The sequence below is a fragment of the Convolutriloba macropyga genome, chromosome 5 (genome assembly GCF_964194025.1).
Source record: "Convolutriloba macropyga chromosome 5, txConMacr16.3, whole genome shotgun sequence".
In the NCBI taxonomy this organism is placed as follows: domain Eukaryota; kingdom Metazoa; phylum Xenacoelomorpha; order Acoela; family Convolutidae; genus Convolutriloba; species Convolutriloba macropyga.
In genome coordinates this window covers 71,877,901-71,898,937 of record NC_134472.1, presented here as the reverse complement: position 1 = coordinate 71,898,937, position 21,037 = coordinate 71,877,901, and the positions used below count along the sequence as shown (strand labels likewise).

Sequence of the window (21,037 nt, the reverse complement as noted above, 5' to 3'; positions counted from 1 at the left end):
GGAAGTGGAGAACAGAGAAAGAGGTTAACAGTGTAAACAAGGTCCACGTGAACAACAGGAACTGGGGAGTAAGTTTGTTGCTGTTAGAGCTCTTCCTTGTTTACCACTTCTGAACTAAACGAGCATTAGTTCCCATTAATCCACTTCCACAATATAGCCTTTCTAACTACTATTAAGGTTGCGGCCATTAGAATTGTCTATCCCTGTTTGACTTTGTCTCAATAACCGATAGATATAAACAAGGTGCGTTCGCTAACGAGTTATCTGATAAGATACGTCCAACTTTTGATCAATATACGATACAATTTAAATTCTCAAAGGTTCGAAACAATCACCACATTAATTGTCTATATTTTTCTATTTTCGTTTTATATGTTCTTCGTTGGTTCATTAATCACTCTTGTAAAAATTAAAAGTCGGTCATTTCTTTCGTAAATTGCGCGATGTTTGGTTGGTGGGGTTGAGGAAGGCAGGGGGGAAGGGAGGAGGAGGAGGAAGGGTGGGGGGGGGGGGGGGGTGGGGGGTCAAGCCCTTGAGCGCTTCAAATGTATTAATGACAAATGAATTAGTTAAAATTTTCAAAAATTCTATTCAAAAATCCATTGAAAAAACTAGCATTTCTAATAAAAATCAGTTAAAATTGGCATAATTTGAGCAAAAATTGTTGCAAGAACAAAATTTTTATTAAAATTGCAATCGTGATTCTAACAGTTATCTTCTCCCTGAATGTAATTATTTACAGCTACTTGACAAAGAAAACAAAAACTCAATTAAAATGTTGGCAGTAAAAGAAAGCTTCGAAGTTGATGATTGTCGTGTTGAAGGTCTTTTGAGTGACATTTTCTTTTATTGAGCTAAAATTTTATCAATAAATTTTATCACACTTTTCTAGCTCAAGGGCTAAAAAGTATTCAGGGCATAAATGGACAGTTTACGTCACCAATCTGTCTGTGAGTTCAACATACAACTCTAGATCTGTTCATTCTTTTAAAACACACCTCCCAACTCGTACCCCTCACCCCTCCAACCCCCCCCCCCCCCCCACACACACACACACACACACACACACACATATCCATACATACACTTACATATTTCTCGTTCCCTGTCCCATTTTTTTTTCGCTTCCCATTGGCGCGGTGCTGCTACAAATTAAGAGGGGAGGGGTGTAAAGGTGTGCACATTCTAGCCCCAAGGATCTGAGGGTATTTGTATATACCCAGAAATCCCCTCTCAATAAATAGCGCAGCATCTGCTTATTTTTACTTTTCCAGCGTTTATTATAGATACCTAAAATGCGTATCTTAAAAAGGTGTATTGTAGAGAGGTTATTTTACAGGGCTATATATTTAGGGTACTATTTAGAAAGGGTTGTCCAGGCCTGAGTCTGTGAGTGTCATGAAATGCTCCGAAATTATCACCCAAAATTGTAAAAAAAAAGTATCAATTGCTATAATGAAGGAAAAATCTAATCTTAAAATTTCTTAAAAAAAAGACCCAGCCTAAACTTTAACCAAGCCTTATACCATTTATGACCAGATTGAGACAAATTAATCAGTGCCGTTCTCAGGAGCCGTTTTTTCTAAGAAACTCAGCATCAGATTTATACACTTGCACAAAAAACGAATGATCATATGACGGATTTTTATTTAAACACAAGGAGGCTCAGTAATGTGCTTCGAAATAATATCACATTAGAAGGCCACTGAGATCTGCCATTAATGAGGCTTCGAGACAAGACAAACAGCAAAATCAAATATAAACGACAAGCATTAATTAATACCCAAAATTTGATGTCTATTTAAACAAAAACTTAACAGCAAAGTGCAAAAAGCATCAGACAAAACATAAACTAACCAAATTAAATTGTACATCATTAGAAAAGATATGAGAATTGTTCCGAGCCCACTTGTGGGGGGCAACTATACACTCAAATGGCTTTCCTGTCGAGTTAATTTTGGCCGATCGATATATTCATTGAAGAAAAACGTGAGTGGTATCATTAACAAACTTGTCCAGCAAAGAATTTGCAGTTTTTTTTGAATTTTATTTTTTTCGAGGAATTATAGAGGTTTAAATTTTTGTGTGAATACTTGATATTTGGCATGATTTTGTTCATTTTTAGCTTTAACTTCGTTCAAATTAAGATTTTTCCTATCAAAATGTTCGTTCAAAATTAGATTTTACTCTACAAAAAGAAACAATTATGTGTTCTTAATAGACAAAAGGCAAAAAAAGAGTTACTTTTGGTCTCAAAGGGAAAATTTTTTTTAATCAAAAAAGTTCCAAATCTACTGTCAAGCTGTTGTTTATTAAAAAAACTTTTCATAAACTTTGCTATTTAGGTAATTAGAAAAAAGTAACTTTTCCTTTCAAAGTTCCAGTAATGACAAAAACTCGTTTACGGTCTGAAGGCCCAAAGAACAAAAAATTTGTTTCAAGGAACTGGTCGTGTTTTTTATGGCTTCGATTCTGTGTTTTCAAAATTTTTAAGAAATTTTTGATCTGCTTTTTGAAATTTTTAAAATAAAATTGCGTAGTCCTATGCCATAGACTTGCTTACATCAAGCGTTAAAGGCTTCCAAAGGAGCAATAAATGAAACTAAAAAAACTGTTTTTGAACTTTAAACGATCCTAAAATTTGAAATAGTTCTGTGAAGTTGTAGGTGAGGCACTTCTGTGAACTTGTACCCACTTATGCCAAAACACCTATTCTTTCCAATGAAATCAAAAATAATCTGGTTAAGGGTTTTGTCTTCTAACTATTGATGCCAAATCTTTTCATATTTTTGGATATTTTTTCATTTTTTTTGATTTTGTGTGAAATCTTAACTCCAAATTCTACTTTTTTATGGTTCTCAATGGCGTTGAGAAGTCGTGCAATTGACCATAAATATAGTTTTCAGAAAAAGCTTTGATACTTCTTGCACTTTGCTCTGTATTTTTAGTTTTTGTCTGTATTTGTAGTTTTCAGAGTCTTATGACTTACTGTGACGCCTTATCGATAACTTAGGGACAAATGATATTATTGCCTTCCCATGGAGGTGTAATTTAGCGCATTTATTGATTGCCGTTAAAAGCCAGTGAATTTAATTGCTTTGATAATACTGGCGTTTTTTAATGTATTTAATGTATTTGTTAATATTTAACAGCTTTTCTGAAGTCACATCCTTACAATCATAAGGAAATCATTGCTGTCAAAAAAACTTAATTAAAGAACTTTTACACTGAATTTTTTAAAAATTATCTATCGTATAATTCTCTCTCAATTTTTTCTTCATTTTGCTGTATTAGCCAGTTTTTTTGTTCTTTAATTTGTTGTATTTTTCCCGAATGCTGAGACTTATCATTTGCTTCCGAATGAGGATTAATTGAGCTTATTTACTGCTGTCAGTTTATAGCTAATAAATAAAGAGATTTGAATAATGAATTCTAAGCTTTATAGTTTTTGTGGTTCGTTTTGTCAACTTGCAATTTATTGTCGCCAATGAAAGGTCCCAACCACTTTCTGGTAATGCGATCGTTAACGTGTCAATTTTGTGGTCGAAAACTTGTGTTTTTTCACACATTTTAGCCCATTTGCTATAATAACACTTCTCGTGATTTTCAAATGAGGATCAACTGAACACATTTAATTTTTTAAGTTCGTTTTAACGGAAATAGTGTGAGTAGTAATTGAAAAAGCATAATAAGCAGATAATAGCTACGTATTGTCTAGCGAGCATTAGGAGTTTTATAGCTGGCCCGTAGAAGCTAAAAAAGATTTTTCTTCTCAAAGCTTCTTTGAATTCGTCTCAAACTTGCTTTTTCTTTCGGTTTGTTTTTTCGAATTATAAACATTGCAACATTGACCTATTTTCTGTTGAGATAAAGATTTCACAGAGATAATACTTGCCTGTTGGACCAAAATTGCCAATTCAAAAGCGTTTCAATTAAATGAAAAACTCCATATGAGCTTTGTTTGAAAATAAATTTCAACGGCCGTATTCAAATGATTTTGTCGCATACAACTTTTTCTATTATACCCAAAAACGTTGCATTGAAATACTTTTTCAAGTTTCTCTGGTTTTCAATGACCAAGTAATGAACTCAGAAGTGTTATAGATTTTGAGGTCTTATTGTTCTAACCACAATGGGCGGAGGTGTAGTAACTATATGCTCCATAATTTGGTCTTTCAATTCTGGCCGATCAGATTATTTGGCGCACACAAACGAGGGTGGGATCAATAGAAATTCCATTTAGTATAAAAATATATTACAAATTATTTTGAACTTTGTCTGTTGTAGTTATGGTGGTCTAATGTTTTGTTACCATTCGACTGATTTCCGTTGTTCGCTTTTTCAGTAATTAGTGCTCAAATTTTGATCTTTTGTTAATTTTTTTCTTATGTTAAAATTGCCAGCGAGATCATTAAACGTTTCAATTTTAAAACCAGAGGATGCCTGAATTGTTTGATCCGACCAATCCGGCGAACAATTCGACTGGATTTTTGGAAAGAGTTGTCCATGAAAAAGATCAAAATGATTTTTTGACTTATTTACTCCAAATTTACCAAAAGTTCAAACCTAAAATTTAATGACACAATCTTTAGCAACTGAAACTAATGGCTGGCTGAGAGGTACCAAACTCAAACTTTTAAGATTAAGAGAACTGCCCTTCATAACATCTAATTGTCTCCTAAAAAACACTTTCGTTGAATCGCATACTTGGAGACTAATCAGGCTCGTAAGAGAGCTGCTCAGTCACTTAAGGCCCTCTGAGTTTTACCTGTCTATGCCGTTTTGAGGACGAAGAGTTAAAAGGGTCAGACGTTAACGCGGTCTTGCAAAAAATCACATCAAAAGACCACATCACTAATATAATTGACATGAACTTCGTTTAAAATTTTTCTCGCGTCTGGCGTAAGTATCAATATACACTATGGCACCAAAAATCTGCGTAGAGTATGGTTTCTACTTTTAAAGCAGGATTCGTGCTTCATCAGCACCAGTTGCACTAGGGCTTGAAGTTTTAAGAGAAATTTCTCTCATTTTCACCGCCTAAACAGAAAAAGTGGTTAAACCACTTTGTTCAAAAAAGGAGGGGAAGGTACTGGAATGGCCGACATATAGTCCAGAAAGAAAACGTGTCAGAAACCTGAAATCCAATTGACCAAGATGTGCAAATCCAAAACGTGCAATTATTTCATGTTTGGAATGCTTTTTAAAAAATCTTCAGGTTTACGTAACTTTTTGGTACCATGATGTATTTTTCGCTGGCATGTTGCCTCAGCCTAAGGTATTCAATGAAATATACCCTCCTAACGATCGGAATCCCTTTCCATGAGTGGAAGTGGATTTTCCCCAAAGGCAATATTTAATCGCAAAGAATGGTAGAGGTTTTTTAAATTGCTCAGATACTATTCTTCAGAAAATTTTTCCCAAATGGTCTTTGTGCTGCTTATAAATCGGTCTCATTCATTCACTATCGCAAAAGGAGTTTATTAGCTACTTTTATTTTCCGATACAAATATATCCAAACCAAATTTCAAAATTTAAAAACATAATTACAAGGAAAAATTTCCATCACTTCAGTTTAGCTTCTACATAAAACCTTTCAAATGTACAGCAATTTTGCCAGCACAGGCGATGAACAAATAAGGCACAAAACCCTGAGGACAAACAGTTTGCACCAATAAGGCAAAGAGAAGGTTTATCATAATGGGTGACATTTTTGGGGTGTGCGTTGGTAATAGTTATTGTAAGTTATTAGGATCTTTTCCGTTTGTGCCCCCCCCCCCAGTACGTTATGCAACCCCCCCCCCCCCCGTTACAGAGCACGTGTCATTACATGGTATATCATTATGTAAAAATATTGCACGTGCGTCTGGGGGTGCAAATAATATGCGCCCACTAAGCTGGAAGGCACAAACGGAAAAGATCCGTTTATTATATAAATGATTCGTAGTTATTGTGCATTGACCGTTGCAATAGGATTAATAGACATGATTGGCCACAAATAGTGAGTCAGTGTTGGCGTCTCCACTTCCCTTGTACATTCCGTGACAAGCTTCACCGTTGGCCTGTAACAAACAAAAACTCACTTCCACTTCGGTATAGACCACCTCGAACAAAAATGTAACACCATTATAGGCACCTACATTAAAGAAGCAATATATAGATCATAGTCCCACTAATTTGGTTCTATAATGGGAAAGAAAATCCAGCTATTTTCTATTAACAGACTCAACTATGAACCATCGGTTATTCATCTGGTTACCATCATTCTACAATTTAGCAATTACTAATCGATAACAACTTGATTTGCTTATCAAGATAGCAAGCCCAGTTGTTACTTTGAAATGATTGATAAATCATAATTTCCAACATTTTTTGAGACATAAATTTTTATTGTTAAGATCAGCTTGGTTATCAGAATTTTGATCACTCAGAAGAAAAGAAACAACGAACAGATAGCAAATAGAATTTTTTAAAAGAGTTTAATGCCTTCTGAGATGGCCCATTGATGTTGTATTTTGACCATACATACGATTGCCTTCACTCCGAATTATTAGTTCACGATGAGTAAGTATATCTATCTTCGGTTTCTGATTTCTGTCTGTTGAGCTTTACTTCAGTCTTCAAGGTGAGGAAAAGTTTACGTAAAAGATGTCAATATCCTTACTCATTAATTTACAATGGATCAAGCATTCTCCCCTCTGTTTGGGCGAGTATTTAAAATACAAAAATTTCTAATATTGTATTTTACGAACAGGAACACATCTACAAATTGATGACCAATTCCAAACCTTTTCTATTCAATGCATTAAGCACTCATTATTTTTTTTATATCAGATGGATATAAAAAAATTTTCATCTGATATAATCTGATTTTCATCATTTTCATTTATATCAGATGGAGAGTTCCAGGTGTAAAAAATTAAGATTTTTGCTTTGTAAATTTCCAATTCTGAATAACCGCTCAGGAACTTGCTAATTTTTTTAAATAAGAGGGAAGACATCGCTTTCAATAACTCTATTTAAGAAAAAGCAAATGAGCCTTATATATGCATTTTTAAGAACACCAACTTTTAATGATTGCCAGAAATGAGAAAGCACACAAACAATACCCAAAACCTGACTTTAAATTTAAAACAAAAAGTGATGTCATTAACAACCAACAAACAATGATTGCCATAGTAAAAACAATTTGCAGCTCAGCACTGTTAGTTGGACGAGTTAAAAATATGCATCATTGAGAACCAATATCTTTTTTTATTAATACCACGTTTGTGAAAAAAGCTAAAAATGCGCTAAAACTTAAAATATCACTCAAAGTTTTTTTTAGAAAGCACTTTCAAAATTGTCAGAACCAAAACCAACTCCAAAAAAACTACAAAGAAAGAAAAGCACGGAAAACTCAAGAACTTTGAAAACACTAACTACGGAGAGCTATGTAGTATTACAAAGCACGAACGGTTTCGTCAAATGAAAGCAAATTAGAAAACAAAACTTGTGAAAATTATACCAGCTGAACAATACTTCGATATGAACATCAAAACGACTTTTGCCTGATTAATTTCTCTGGAACGAAAGGCAGTCGGGGCGATTTAATTTAGAGGGGGCGTAGCTTAGAAATGTTTTATGGGTCCAAGAACTTGACCACAGGGATTCAAACCCATAGATCAGTCTCTCAAGAATTTGAAATCTTTTGAGATGATTTCTTGCTAAGATATGATCAAAGAGTTGGATTTTCCAACTGAAAACAGTTTTGGTTGCCACGTTTTAAAAGTTTGAAGACAAAAACACCAAAATTAAACAAGACAAAATTAACAAATTGAGCGAATTAATTAAAATTTCCAGCACAATTTTTTCTGATTTACGCTTCTAGCATTCTCAAAAAGGCTTTTATTAGCTCGTTCTAACTTTCTTACAAAGTACAGATTCCAGTTTTTCTGAGAACTCACAAAACGATAATTCAGTCAATTATCTCATTCATTCCTTCAGAGTTTTGCCGTGGATCAACGAAAAACATAGCAGGGCAAGTCCTGACGTACAATTCAAACAATTTTCATTGATTAAAAAAATAGACCTAGAACGGACTATGAGTGAATTGGGAAAACCATTTAAAAATCAGATCCAAAAAAATTTTTAAAAAACAGAAAAGTTAAAATCCCGCATAAAATAAAAGCCGCATGTGAACAAAAACCACTAGCAAGAAATGGAAATTTGCTTCAAACAAAAATAGACCTAGAATGAACTATGAATGGATTGGGAAAACCATTTAGAAAATCCAATCCAAAAAATTGAAAAACAGTAAGAATCAAAGAGAAATTGCCGCAGGTGAACAATAAACTACTAGCAAGAAATGAAAATTTGGTTCAAACAAAAAAATAGGCCTAGAGAGAACTGTGAATGGATTGTGAAAACCAATAAGAAAAAAAGTCCAATCCAAAAAACTGAAAAACAGTAAGAATCAAAGAGAAAATGCCGCAGGTGAACAATAAACCACTAGCAAGAATTGAAAATTTGGTTCAAACAAAAAATAGGCCTAGAGAGAACTGTGAATGGATTGTGAAAACCAATAAGAAAAAAAAGTCCAATCCAAAAAACTGAAAAACAGTAAGAATCAAAGAGAAATTGCCGCAGGTGAACAATAAACCACAAGCAAGAAATGAAAATTTGGTTCAAACAAAAAAGTAGGCCTAGAGAGAACTGTGAATGGATTGTGAAAACCAATAAGAAAAAAAGTCCAATCCAAAAAACTGAAAAACAGTAAGAATCAAAGAGAAAATGCCGCAGGTGAACAATAAACCACTAGCAAGAATTGAAAATTTGGTTCAAACAAAAAAATAGGCCTAGAGAGAACTGTGAATGGATTGTGAAAACCAATAAGAAAAAAGTCCAATCCATAAAATCGAAAAAAAATAAGAATCAAAGAGAAATTGCCGCAGGTGAAGAAAAAACCACAAGCAAGAAAGCGAATTTTTGTTCAAACACCCTTTTCTCACTTTACTTTAAAATTAGAGCGAAAAAAATTCAAGCCGCAAAACCACTCGCTTTTTCGCTCCATTTCCTGTTTCGGCGTGACCAAAATCACTACTCCAATTTGACTTCAAAAATCATGAAAATGTGAGAATAGATATTAAAAAAAAGACAGCGCCCCAATACAATTCAAATTCTTTGAATTGTAAAAAAACCACGATGTCCCCAATAATAGCCGCTATCGCTTCGCGACTATTAAACAAATTACAATAAAACACAGTGCCAATAAATATTTAACTTTCAGAGCGTTAAAATGAGGGCATTATCATTGTGGTTATCTAGCTAATACATTTGAAATTCAATATTTTCATCTTTTTCGATTGAACAACTAGATCCCCCTTTTTTTTCCAAAAAAAAAAACACATTATCTCAGCAACAACGAAAATGAAACATACCCGGCAGATTGCCGGAAAATAGCCGCCGTTGATTCCAATAAGCATGATTGGGATTGAACGAATAGAATATATTGAAAAAAAAAGATTTTTGTACAAAAATATTTTTTAAGTCCGATTTATTTTGATGGCATTTCGTAGTTGAACATACTTCTGTTTCTTAGAGAGAGGCTACAGGGGCTACTATCAACACCAATAAGCATTAGAGGTGGTAACTAAGACTTATAGGAACGACGTTGAAATAGCGGGCATCTAAAATTGGGCTTTATGGGTTTATCCCGTTTCTATTTCTGACTTCAATTTTTTATACCGACTCTGTTCATTTTGAATTGCTTTGCTTAGCAACTGAAGTTCAAATTCACTTTTAGCAGAATGAGAGAAGAGAGAAACTAGCCTAGAGAAGTCAAAAAGATTTCACGCAAAATGTCGAAAAAGCGGCAAAATGGTAAAGCGAAAAAAAGTTTGACGAAGTAAAAAAAAACATAGCCGGAAGAATTCCGGAAACGACTCGAAGTTAAAATCTATTTATCCGCCATCCAACTACTCATCAGAAAAAACTTGCCTCCACTAATTTATGATTTTCTCGACAGAAACCATAAAACAATAAGTAAAAAAAATCAAATCTGTTGAATATGATAAAAAATCTGATCAAATTTTGTCATAACTTGAGATCCCGAAATAACTATCTCTGCCAAAATTACTTCATCAAAACAACTAGTACTTACTAAAACCACTTAACTGAATGTTTTAAAAATACTTGAGGCCAAATTATGAAAAGAAGCTCTTAAAAACAATTTGCACTAAATAACTGGAAAAAGTTAGTAAATTTCTTATTAGTACAAAAGCATATAAATCCAAAAAAATTCTTTTCAGCGAATAGAGCATCCAGATGCTTGCAAAACAATAGACAAGTCATAATAGTCTATGAAATTTGTCTCAAAAAACAGAAAAAAAACCGAAAAACTGCAAAGAAAAAAATTAAGGAAAATAGTTCCAATTTTCGCCATTTTTTGTCATATTTCTCAACAAAAAATGATTCATATCCAAAATTGCCCACACTTATTACTAAACAACTAGAACAACTATTATGAACCCTAAACGTCCACAAATGCCATAAAAAATTAAGGGTATAGAAACGGCATTCAAACAAATTCAACAAAAAAACTATAAAAACTAAATGAGTTTTTTTTAATAGTACAAGGAAACATAAAGCCGAATAAGGTTTCTTTGCAATTAGAGCAATGAAAAACTCGCAAAACAATGGGCAAGTTATAAAAGGGTGGGTAAGACACTTGTGTAAGATAAAAAAAAAGAAAAACTGCGAAAAATGAGAAAAATGGTTTAAAATTTCTCAATTTTTCGGTCATTTTTCCTTAGAAAAAAATGATTTATACCAACAAAATTTTAATCAATTGGTATCTGACAATTCCTTAAGTAACAAGCTTCTATTCAAATCCCACTTAAAGCAGTAAAACAAAAAAACAGGTAAAAAATCGTTGAATTTCGTCTAAAAATCAGCAAAACTGATCAAAACCCTCCAAATTAGCATTAAAAATCAAATTAACTACTTGAAACCTTCCATTTCTATCAAAACAAACCTAGAACTAATACAATATCATAATCAAACCTCATAACCATCAAAAGTTGCAAAAAACTGCTTTTAAAAGCCGCACGTGAACAAAAAAATTTCGCTCGCTTAGAAAAAATTTTTTCACACATCAATTTCTCGCTCTCTCAAAAACAGCGGTATGAACAAAAACCACTCTCTTTTCGCTCCACTCTTCACTTTTGTTCAGCGCCAAAATCACTCCAAATTTTTTCACGTGTTTCATTTCCCGCTTCAAAAATCACTCCAATAAAATTGATTAAAAAAAAAAGGACTTCTCCAATACTCCTCTTCGAGTCGTAAAAATACGAGCGCAATAATAGCCGGCTGAGAAGATGAGGGCGGCTATTAAAAACCCCTTCGCAGAACCATTCTACTCACGGACTTTCGAATGCTACTACTTATGTCTTCCTCCAATCAATATTCCAGGGCTCAAAAATGACAGAGCAAAAAATTCCAGACTAGCATTACATGAGGTCTGGGCAATAACGCCTTTCACTCATACTACAACTCCAACTATTGTTCCCTTTACCTTAGCCCGTTGATAGAATGCCTCTCCACATGCAGCTCTGTTCTCGTCTTTACCCGCCCATGCCTTGATCGCACTGGCCTGGAGGGCTCTGCCGAAGCTGAAGCTCAGTTTCCATGGGATGTCTAAGGAGTGAGGTGGTTGGCAGAGGGAATTCATGGCATTGAGGTTGAGAGAGGCGTCCTCTTCTGACATTCCACCAGATAGGAACACCACACCTGCACGTGAACAAACAGAAAAGTCCCTTATTTGGTCAGGCCAAAAGAGCAGGGTTCACCACCACTTGTATTTTATATGCAATGTTCTATAATGCTCAATTCAACATTCGCAGTTAACATCGTTACTAAAGCTATGAAAAAATTTTCATAAACTTTGAGAATGCAGCTTCAATTGACTGAATTATAAAACACAACATTGTCAATCAGCTTACCTGCACGTCAAAAAATAACCATTCACTTTTGCACACCGTTTTTATCACAAAATCACCCTAAAAATGGTTTTTCTACGGAACAAAAATAGCTTTTTTTCAAATTCAGTAACTGCAGAGTTTTCTAGATTCATTATATTTAAAAAAGTGTAGTTTCACCTGGCATAGCTGGCGGAACAACTCTCTTGAATGCAGTGACGGTCCGCAGCGCAATCTCATCATGTCCAGCTTTGTCCACGCAACTCTGGCCTGAGGTGACCATATTGGGTTTCAACAGGGTTCCCTCAATGTACACATCGTGCGCTATTAACTCCTTGTATTGGGCACTTAGAACCTTCTCAGCTACCCTTTGGCACACTTCTATGGAATGGTCGCCATCTGGCAGGATCTCTGGTTCCACTATAGGCACCAGTCCATTCTAAAATATACCAAAACATACCCGACTCACGGCGGACAAATTTCTCGCAAACGACAGACGGGGCAATGTAATTTAGAGGGGGAGTGGCTTAGAAATGTTTTATGGGTGCAAAAACTCTCCCCACTGTTTTTCGGCAAACAACTGAGCTACAAAGGCTTTGAATTCTTTTTGCTCACAGTCCGTTTAACCGACGAACTTTACTTCAGAACGAGAGCAACTTATATCACTCAAAAATGAAAGCCACTCAAGAAGTCAAAGAATATTTTAGAACAAAAGCGTCAAGTGACACTTCGTTCGAGATCCATAAAAACACAATTGGTTATAGTTTTCTCCGACACGGGCGCAAAGAATTGAATGAGTAAAAGTATGGATTCAAATAAAAACTGAAAGTATACAAATTTCTGTTAGTCACTTTTTCATACCTATGCAAAATTAATCAGATTATCTAAAAATACTCCAAACCCCAAGTGACAAATTTTACATTACACCCAATAACTAAAGGCTCGAAAAATTTCTGTGACGTAATGACAGCAGCGCCTTGAACAGCAATTTACCTATCCTGCTACTTTCAAGGAAATTTAACCATTCCAACTACCAGTTCCGATATCATCAATTTTCGGCAAACGTCTAATATCGGAACAAAAGAGCAAAAAAACATCTGAGCTTAATTAATCACCTTTCATAATGTAAGTATTATCAAAAAACATTGAGTTTTATACATTGGAGCTAAACAAACTGTTCCATTTTCATTTAAATCCGACAGCACAGTACCTTCATTTAATTTTTTGGATCTTTTCCGTTTGTGCCCCCCCCCCAGTTCGTTATGCGCCCCCCAGTTACAGAGCACGTGCCATTACATAGTAAATCACTATGTAAAAAAATTGCACGTGCGTCTGGGGGTTGCAAATAATATGCGCCCACTAAGCTGGGGGGGCACAAACGGAAAAGATCCAATTTTTTTGTTAACTGTTACCCGTTTCCTCACCTGCTGACATATGCGAGCGTATTTGGCGAGGTCTGAAGTGACTGCTTTGATGTTTGCATCCGAGGGAGTTCCCGATGCCTGGATTTTCAACACCCCTCTCCACTTGGCAAAGTCACAGCCATCTTTCTTGTACTGCTTGCACCTATATCAAACAATATCACGCAGTTTTTGTGGACGCAAATATAAGTTGGCAATACTTGCGTTATGAAGGAAAGTCGTAACTATAATCTACAATCCCCGTAAGGATATTTTCCCGCTCATGTATCATAATCTAATTCCTTTCTCAAAAAAAGCGAAACAAAGCAGTTGCTCTTTCTTGCTATTTTTATGCTATTCAAAAGCTTTGAGATTCACGTTGCTTTACCAAAATGGCCAACCAAAAGAACTTTACCACAGAAAACATTACCGAATTGAAACAAATATTGAAAAACTTACAAATACTGTAACAAAACAAAACCTATTCGTACAAAATGATGCTATCTGACACAAATGTGGTAAAAGGTGTTAGTGATAAAAGGTGGTAAAAGGTGTTAGTGCTCTCACAAAAGGTGTTAGTGCTCTCACAAATGTGGTAAAAGGTGTTAGTGCTCTCACAAATTGCAAGCCTACAAAAATCTTTTTTGCATGGTAAGGATCTGATCACTAACACCTTTATTAAGGGATTTGACTATATTTAGCGCCATTTTTAGTTAATTATATCAACGAAACTTTTCTGAGCGGAGTATTCCCAAATAGCCTAAAACGAGCAAATATCCAACCGCATTTCAAAACGGCATCAAGAAATGATGTCAATAGCTATCGACCCATTTCAATTTTGCCGTCAATTGGAAAAATCTTTGCAAAAGTTATAAAAATCACAATTGTCGACTACATTGGGAAATTCAAAATTCTTGGCGAAAAATCAGTTTGGTTTCCGCAATCAAAGGTCATCAGTTGATGCACTCGTCAATGTAGTAAACATAAGGTTGGAAAAAGAAAGTGAACAATAGCACCACAGTTTTCCTAGATTTGAAAAAGGCATTCGACACTAAATCACTCGCTGCAGTTGAAAAATCAGAAAGCTTTGGATTTAGGGGTCAGGTTTTAAGCTGGTTTTCTTTATATCTCAAATCAAGAACACAGTGTTTATGGAAAAACGAAATATCGACAGAACTGAAAGTAAAAAATGATAGTAAACAGATAGTTCTGTTCTGGGTCCAGTATTGTTTATACTGTACATTATTGACTTTGTGGACGCTTGTAAAATATCCATTTCGTATTGCCGACGAAACCAGCATCCTTTTCAAATGAAGACCAACTTCTGAAGAATTAAATATTGGAATTCATTTAGTTTCACATTGGCCGCATCAAAATAAATTGGATTTAAACGAGTCAAAAAACATTTGTAAGGAATTTGTTTGAAAGCAAGGCAAACACCAACTATCAAAATTGCGCAGTTCAAAGGTGAAAAACCTACAAATATCTAGGAGTAACTCAAGACACGAATTTAACTTTCGCAGCACATGTGGAATCCATTTGTTTAAAATTAAAGAAGTGGGTCGGATTAATTGCAAGGCCAAGGAAAACTTGCAGTCGCAACGCCATCTATGTTCTGCAAAAAAACTAAGGTGGTCCCAATTTTTGAGTAAGGAATTCTTATTTATGGTGGAACAACGTTAAATAAGCTGCAAAAAATTGAATGGTTACAAAAAAATTGAGAATTGTCCTAAGAAACAAACCAAGTGACTCCATCTTTGCAACCTTAATCGAGTTCAAAATTTTAACAATTAATGAACTATACATAAAACACCTGCTTTTAATAAGCCTTAGATCATACTTTGGGCTACATTCAAACAAAGTAATGAGATTTTGACCGCAAATCAAAATTTTTTCTACAATACTCGCCCGCAAACCACTCGCATTTTACAAAGAAAAACCTCAAAAAGAAATTCTACTCGAACATCTCTGGGGTATCGCGGTAGAATATTGATAAATCTTTTACTGAAACAAAAAATACTACCTGAGCTTGAAAAAGAAACCATGACCTGTATAAAAGTTAACTAGTCAATGCACTTAAATATAGCTTGATCATACAAAATGTCACGCTAACAAAACTTGTCTTCAAATAATATCAGGGCGCTTAATTAAGATACGTTAGTATTTGCAAGCTTCCACTCCTGATGAAACTTTGGATTTATATGTTTTAATAGTGGATGTTGTTTCCACTGCTGTTTCCACAACTTTTTCGTGCTATATAAATATGCAGGAGAAATTCAAATTCCTTTAACATTCCACTGTTTTCCGTAAATCAAGAAGTGAATCAATATTATTTGTTTTTCAAAGATTCATACCGTGTTCATTTTTAATCTGAGCGAGAGGAGAGTTGAATGTTTCAATTTGGCATCGACTAGCCACTTTCAGGAAAACTGAGATTTCTCTTTATACGAGACAATCTGCAAGAATTAAACCCTCCGAACAATTATCATCAAAACTCAACGCAAGTAGCTGACTATGCAAAAAACTATGACAACAAATCAAAGAAAACTTAATATTTCGAGGTTAATTTTTTCACATGTCACACGCACAGAGCGTTTAACCTCAAGAGACCAATTCAACCCCCTTCCCTTCCATAATAATTTGTTAACAATCAATTACCTTTCGGATAATCCGTCCAAGCCCTTTGTGACCACCTCTCCTGGACACCCTTCTTGGTCTTTGATTCCCTGGTCCACTTTAATGCCGAGAGTGATGTTCTGTGCTTGGAGCAGCCTCACGATCCTCTCTCCGCTCACTGGGTCTACTTGGTAGAGCGTCTCTTCGAACAGAATCACTCCTCCAATGTACGGCTTCACTCTAGCTGCCTGTTCGAATAATGTCTGACGATATATTCTAAACAATCATATATTGCCTTAACTGTTCGTTAAAATACGAAAGCGCTAATTGAACAGTGGATTTCTCTTCTTTTCGTCATAAGAAAATTAAATATGATGTTTAACATACGCAAATTGTTCCATAGATCCTAGTATGATTACTAGGAAACAATCTATTTTTCCATATGATTAACTGACATCATTTATGATCCTTGTAAGATAACCACGATATCGAGAAAACATTTATGACGTTATTAAGAATACTAGGAAACTATTTGTGGCCACTGTATGATTCATCAAGCATGAACGTCTTCCACTTGCGTTCCTTTCTAATAACTAAAAACCAACAGAGAGACAGACTGACTGCCCATGTTTTGTTAAATGTAACTTCGTCAAAACTGCAGCAGTCATTGAAAAAGGTGTGAAATCATCTTAACAAAAAATAAAAGAAAAAGCACCAATATCATCCAGATTTTTTGGGTTTCAAAAAATTAAGAGAAGGCCAATAATAGCCCCAGATATCGCTTTGCGTCTATTAAACATTTTTTTAAATTTATTTCCAAATTTTTATTACCTCTCAAACTTTTACGACGAAATAAATGCTGCTGTTACTCATCATGTCTGCGGCCCTAAGAAAAACTTAAATAACTAACGTCGGGCAAATTGCTCTAAGTCAAAGTAAAAAGTCAAATGGTGAGACAAAAAACGATTAGACAAAGTTGGTAGTACAAAAAAATTGCATAAAATACCAGCAGCACTAACATAATTGCTACCAACTTTGTTTGAGAGCAATTTAAACCTCAATAGATCGAAATTGAAAAATCATTGTTTCGCTTCACAATTTTCCCTCCTGTGCTTCCAGTGGGATTAAAATTGAGTTGACGTTTGCAAATGAGAGTGTTCGGAAAATGCGTAAAAGTACATTAACGAGATCTTTTTTTTTCAGTTCCTGCCACTAATCTACAGAATGCCAGTTCCACAAACCGATTGTGCTTATCAAACCCAGGTTAGAACAATCAGGAGCTAAAAGCTGAAGGCAGGACCAACTTGATAAACTAACCTTGGGTTATTTGGTAAAAATGCACGTGAAGCAGCAAATTATATAACACCAGCGATGGCTAGGATTTATCTGCTAAATTTTGTCTCCTCTGCAACGTTTTTGAGTGGAACTTAACCTATTCTTACCCTTTGGTTCTCTAAATTAGTTAGCACATAAATCTTAGCCCCCTCGGTTTTCGTGTCCAGCACGTGTCGCAAGCTCCCTCGTGTCAATGCATAGAGTGCCTTATTCTGCCAATGTTTTTTTCTAACATTCCCACAACCAAGATTGGGATTAAAAGAGAAAAAAACTAATGAAAAAAATGATTTCTTTTACACAAACAATTTTGAAGTGCTAACTATTTTGATGTTATTTTGGAGCTGGACATGTGCCTGTTTCGTAGTGAGACAACACCAGGGCTAGCATCAATACCAATGACCATTAGAGATGGTAACCCGGAACGAAGTTTGAGTAACCGGCATCTGAAACTGGGCTTCGTGGCTTTATCTTTTTTCTAATTCTGATTTCAATTCTGATACTGACTCTGTTCATTTTGAATTGCTTTGTTGAGCAACTGCTATCTAAAAACACTTTTAGCAGAATGAGAGACGAGTGAACCTCGCCTAGAGAAGTAAAAAAATTCACGCTAAATGTTGAACAAGCTGTGAACTAAGGTAAAGCAAAATTTTTATTCGACGAAGTAAAAAAACATAACAGGACAAGTCCTGACGTAAAATTCAAAGAATTTTCATTGACTATACAAAAACTAGACCGAGAACGGACTGAATGAATTGGAAAAACCATTTCAGATCTTAAAAAAAATTTAAAAAAAAACAGAAAATCAAGGTCAGAATGCCGCATGTGAAAAAACAACCAGCGAGAAATGAAAATTTGGTTCAAACAAAAAATTTGACCAAGAATGAACCATAAATGGATTGGGAAAACCATTCAAAAATCCAATCCAAAAAATCGAAAAAATAAAAATCAAAGTGAAATTGTCGCATGCAAAAAATTGTCGCATGCAAAACTTTGGTTCAAACACCGTTTTCTCACTCTACTTAAAAATTAGAGCAAAAAAATTTCACGCCGCAAAATCATTCGTTTTTCCGCTCCATTTCCTGTTTCGGTGTGACCAAAATCACCACTCCAATTTGACTTCAAAAATCATGAAAATGTGTGAACAGATCTTAAAAAAAAGAGAGCGCCCCAATACAATTCAAATTCTTTGAATTGTAAAAAAAATATGAGCGCTATAATAGCCGGCTGAGAAGCTGAGGCGGCTATTAAACATGAAATAAGCTCAACTACGAAACTGAAAAAGGAGCAAGAGATGAATTTCTCACGCTTGACATACTTTTACCTGCATCTACCCTTTCTCACTGATCTAGTCAAAGCCACCAGCCCAGAAAATTCCAGCAGCTGGTTTATTAATTAAACTGACCTTCGGTTGGTTTCACTGTTTTCTACACCAATTGAAGCCATCCGTTTTCCAAACGTTCCCGTGGATTCATCAGCCGCCAAAATTCCCCTTCCATCGGCCACTATTCTCTGGGCAATATCCCTCAGCTCTTTCTTCTGTTCAACCGAAAGAGGGTTCGAATTCTCCGCCCATTTTGAGTTTTCCCAGGATACAGTTTCGCCACTCATTATATTTGATGAAATTTGATGACTTGAATACAGACAGAAAGTGAACGTTGACAAGTTAATGTCAGAAAATAAATTTAATATAACTAACGTAAGTAGGGTAATCAGAAACGCCCGGTTTAGAAAGAGAGGCAGTAAACGCCGCAGCTTGATGAGAGATAAATCTAACTAAGTAACGAATTAATGATATGAGATATTTACCAACTGGCGTGTATGGTCAAACTAGCGAATGAGAAATGGCGGATTATAAAATAAAAATAGTTAACAAAGAAGTTCAAATGTGGATTCCGACCGATTTCAAATAAAGGACCGATACAATAAGTCAACTTACAAACCTTCTTATGCGAAACTCAAGCTTATAGCAACAAATGTATAAAAGCAAACAAAGTGATATGATAAGACAATTTGGAGTGTTAAGTAAGAATGATAAAATGTCTGTTGAATTCAAGTCAAATTCGCTCGTCTAAGGAATCGGCTCAAATTTAGAAGTCGAATATTAAGGTCACAATTGTCAAACTGTTCAGTTCAAAGGTCAAAATGAGAGGTGTAACTAACTAGATAAGTAATATAATAAATAGGCCAAGTTGAAACAAAACTGTTAGTCAAACTACATATACATAAAACCTGAAAAAACCAGAAAGGTATTGGTTTTGACATAAAAGGCAAACGCGTTGTCGGATAATTCGAGTGAACCTGGAGACAGGTCAGATGAAGCGACGACTTAAGGAATCTCAAATGAATATCAAGTTTCTTCTAAACTTCAGGAGATACTCTTGAGAGAATCATTGTTTCCTTGTTCCAACCTTCTATTGAGATGCAGTGTGTGTGTGTGTGTGTGTGTATGTGTGTGTGTGTGTGCGTGTGTGTGTGCGTGTGTGTGTGCGTGTGTGTGTGTGCGTGTGTGTGTGCATGTGTGCGTGCGAGTGTGTGTGTGTGTGTGAGTGTGTGTGTGTGTGTGTGCGTGTGTGTGCGTGTGTGTGTGTATGTGCGTGTGTGTGTGTGTGTGTGTGTATGTGTATGTGCGTGTGTGTGTGTGTGTGTGTATGTGTGTGTGTGTATGTGTGTGTGTGTGCGTGTGTGTGTGTGGGAGGGGGGGGGGGAACTCTCGAGAGAATTCAGAATCCCCCTTAATTATGCATCATTGTTCCATGACATGGGGTGGGGGTTGCTCTCTCGAGAGAATTCCCCTTAATTATGTATCACTGTTTCATTGTTCCAATACTCCATATGGGGTGGGGTTAGCACATATTTGACAGACCACTTTTTAGAACCAATTTGGCCAACCGATATCTTTGCTTTCTTTACCTCATTACACTGAAATTAAATCCATTGTGCTTTAAATCTCAAATTTGAAAGACACTTAGAAAAGTTTTCCGTAGAGATTCAAATGTGTAAACAATTCCCCCTTGGCCTTTAAAATAGTTCTAGTAATTTGAATCGCGAAGAAAACAGAAATATTCATAGGAAAAAAAGTTGCATCATCATTTTATCATTGTAAATCTTTTTTCAGGTGTTGACATGCTACAATAAGTTAAGTTATGAACAACACTAATTCTAGTAATGACACGCAACACACAAGAATACTAGTAATCAAAATTTTAATCAATCTAAACTTTTGAAGGAAAGCTAGAAACTCGAAAAATTCTGTACGTGGCACAGAATGATCCCACATTCAAAGTTAACTGCATAAAACTCATAACATTGCATTTAAGTGCTCCAAAATTTTAAGCCTTTTTCTACACTCAGTTTTTTTAAACCAGAATTAAAGAAAGAAAGAAAGAAAGAATTTATTTATCTGGGTTCAAGTAATATATTAAATGAATAAAAAGTTATAAATTTAAATACCAAATGAGACCCGGAAAGGACAGATAACGGGACAATACAGTCCACAAGACTTCTGCCCTGGTGGCTTAAAGCAATATCAACTTGCTCAATTAAACGAAAATGAAAGGAAAAAAATTAAAATTGGTCAGCTATGCCAAAATAGGCCGAGAAAAAAAAATTTTTTGTTGACAGAAAGCGGAGTGCCCACATGTATAGATTGATAAACATACTGCATAGCCTGCTGTTAACGAGAGAAAAAAAATCTGATTTTTTTTTCCAAAAATTTTCTAAGTCCTTAAA

At 35.2% G+C, this 21,037-nt stretch overlaps 1 protein-coding gene across 1 annotated transcript; it reads right to left on the bottom strand.

Moving 5' to 3' along the window:
• Nucleotides 1-5,866: 5,866 nt before the first annotated feature.
• On the bottom strand, nt 5,867-19,557 carry LOC142340231 (fructose-bisphosphate aldolase C-like). Its single transcript, XM_075390753.1, has 6 exons — nt 18,711-19,557; nt 16,016-16,249; nt 13,382-13,523; nt 12,138-12,396; nt 11,555-11,769; nt 5,867-6,062 (listed from the first exon to the last, which is right to left on the bottom strand). Exons 1-6 carry the CDS (start codon nt 18,914-18,916, stop codon nt 5,976-5,978), a joined length of 1,143 nt encoding a protein of 380 aa, XP_075246868.1. The 5' UTR covers nt 18,917-19,557; the 3' UTR covers nt 5,867-5,975.
• Between the last annotated feature and the right edge of the window lie 1,480 nt (nt 19,558-21,037).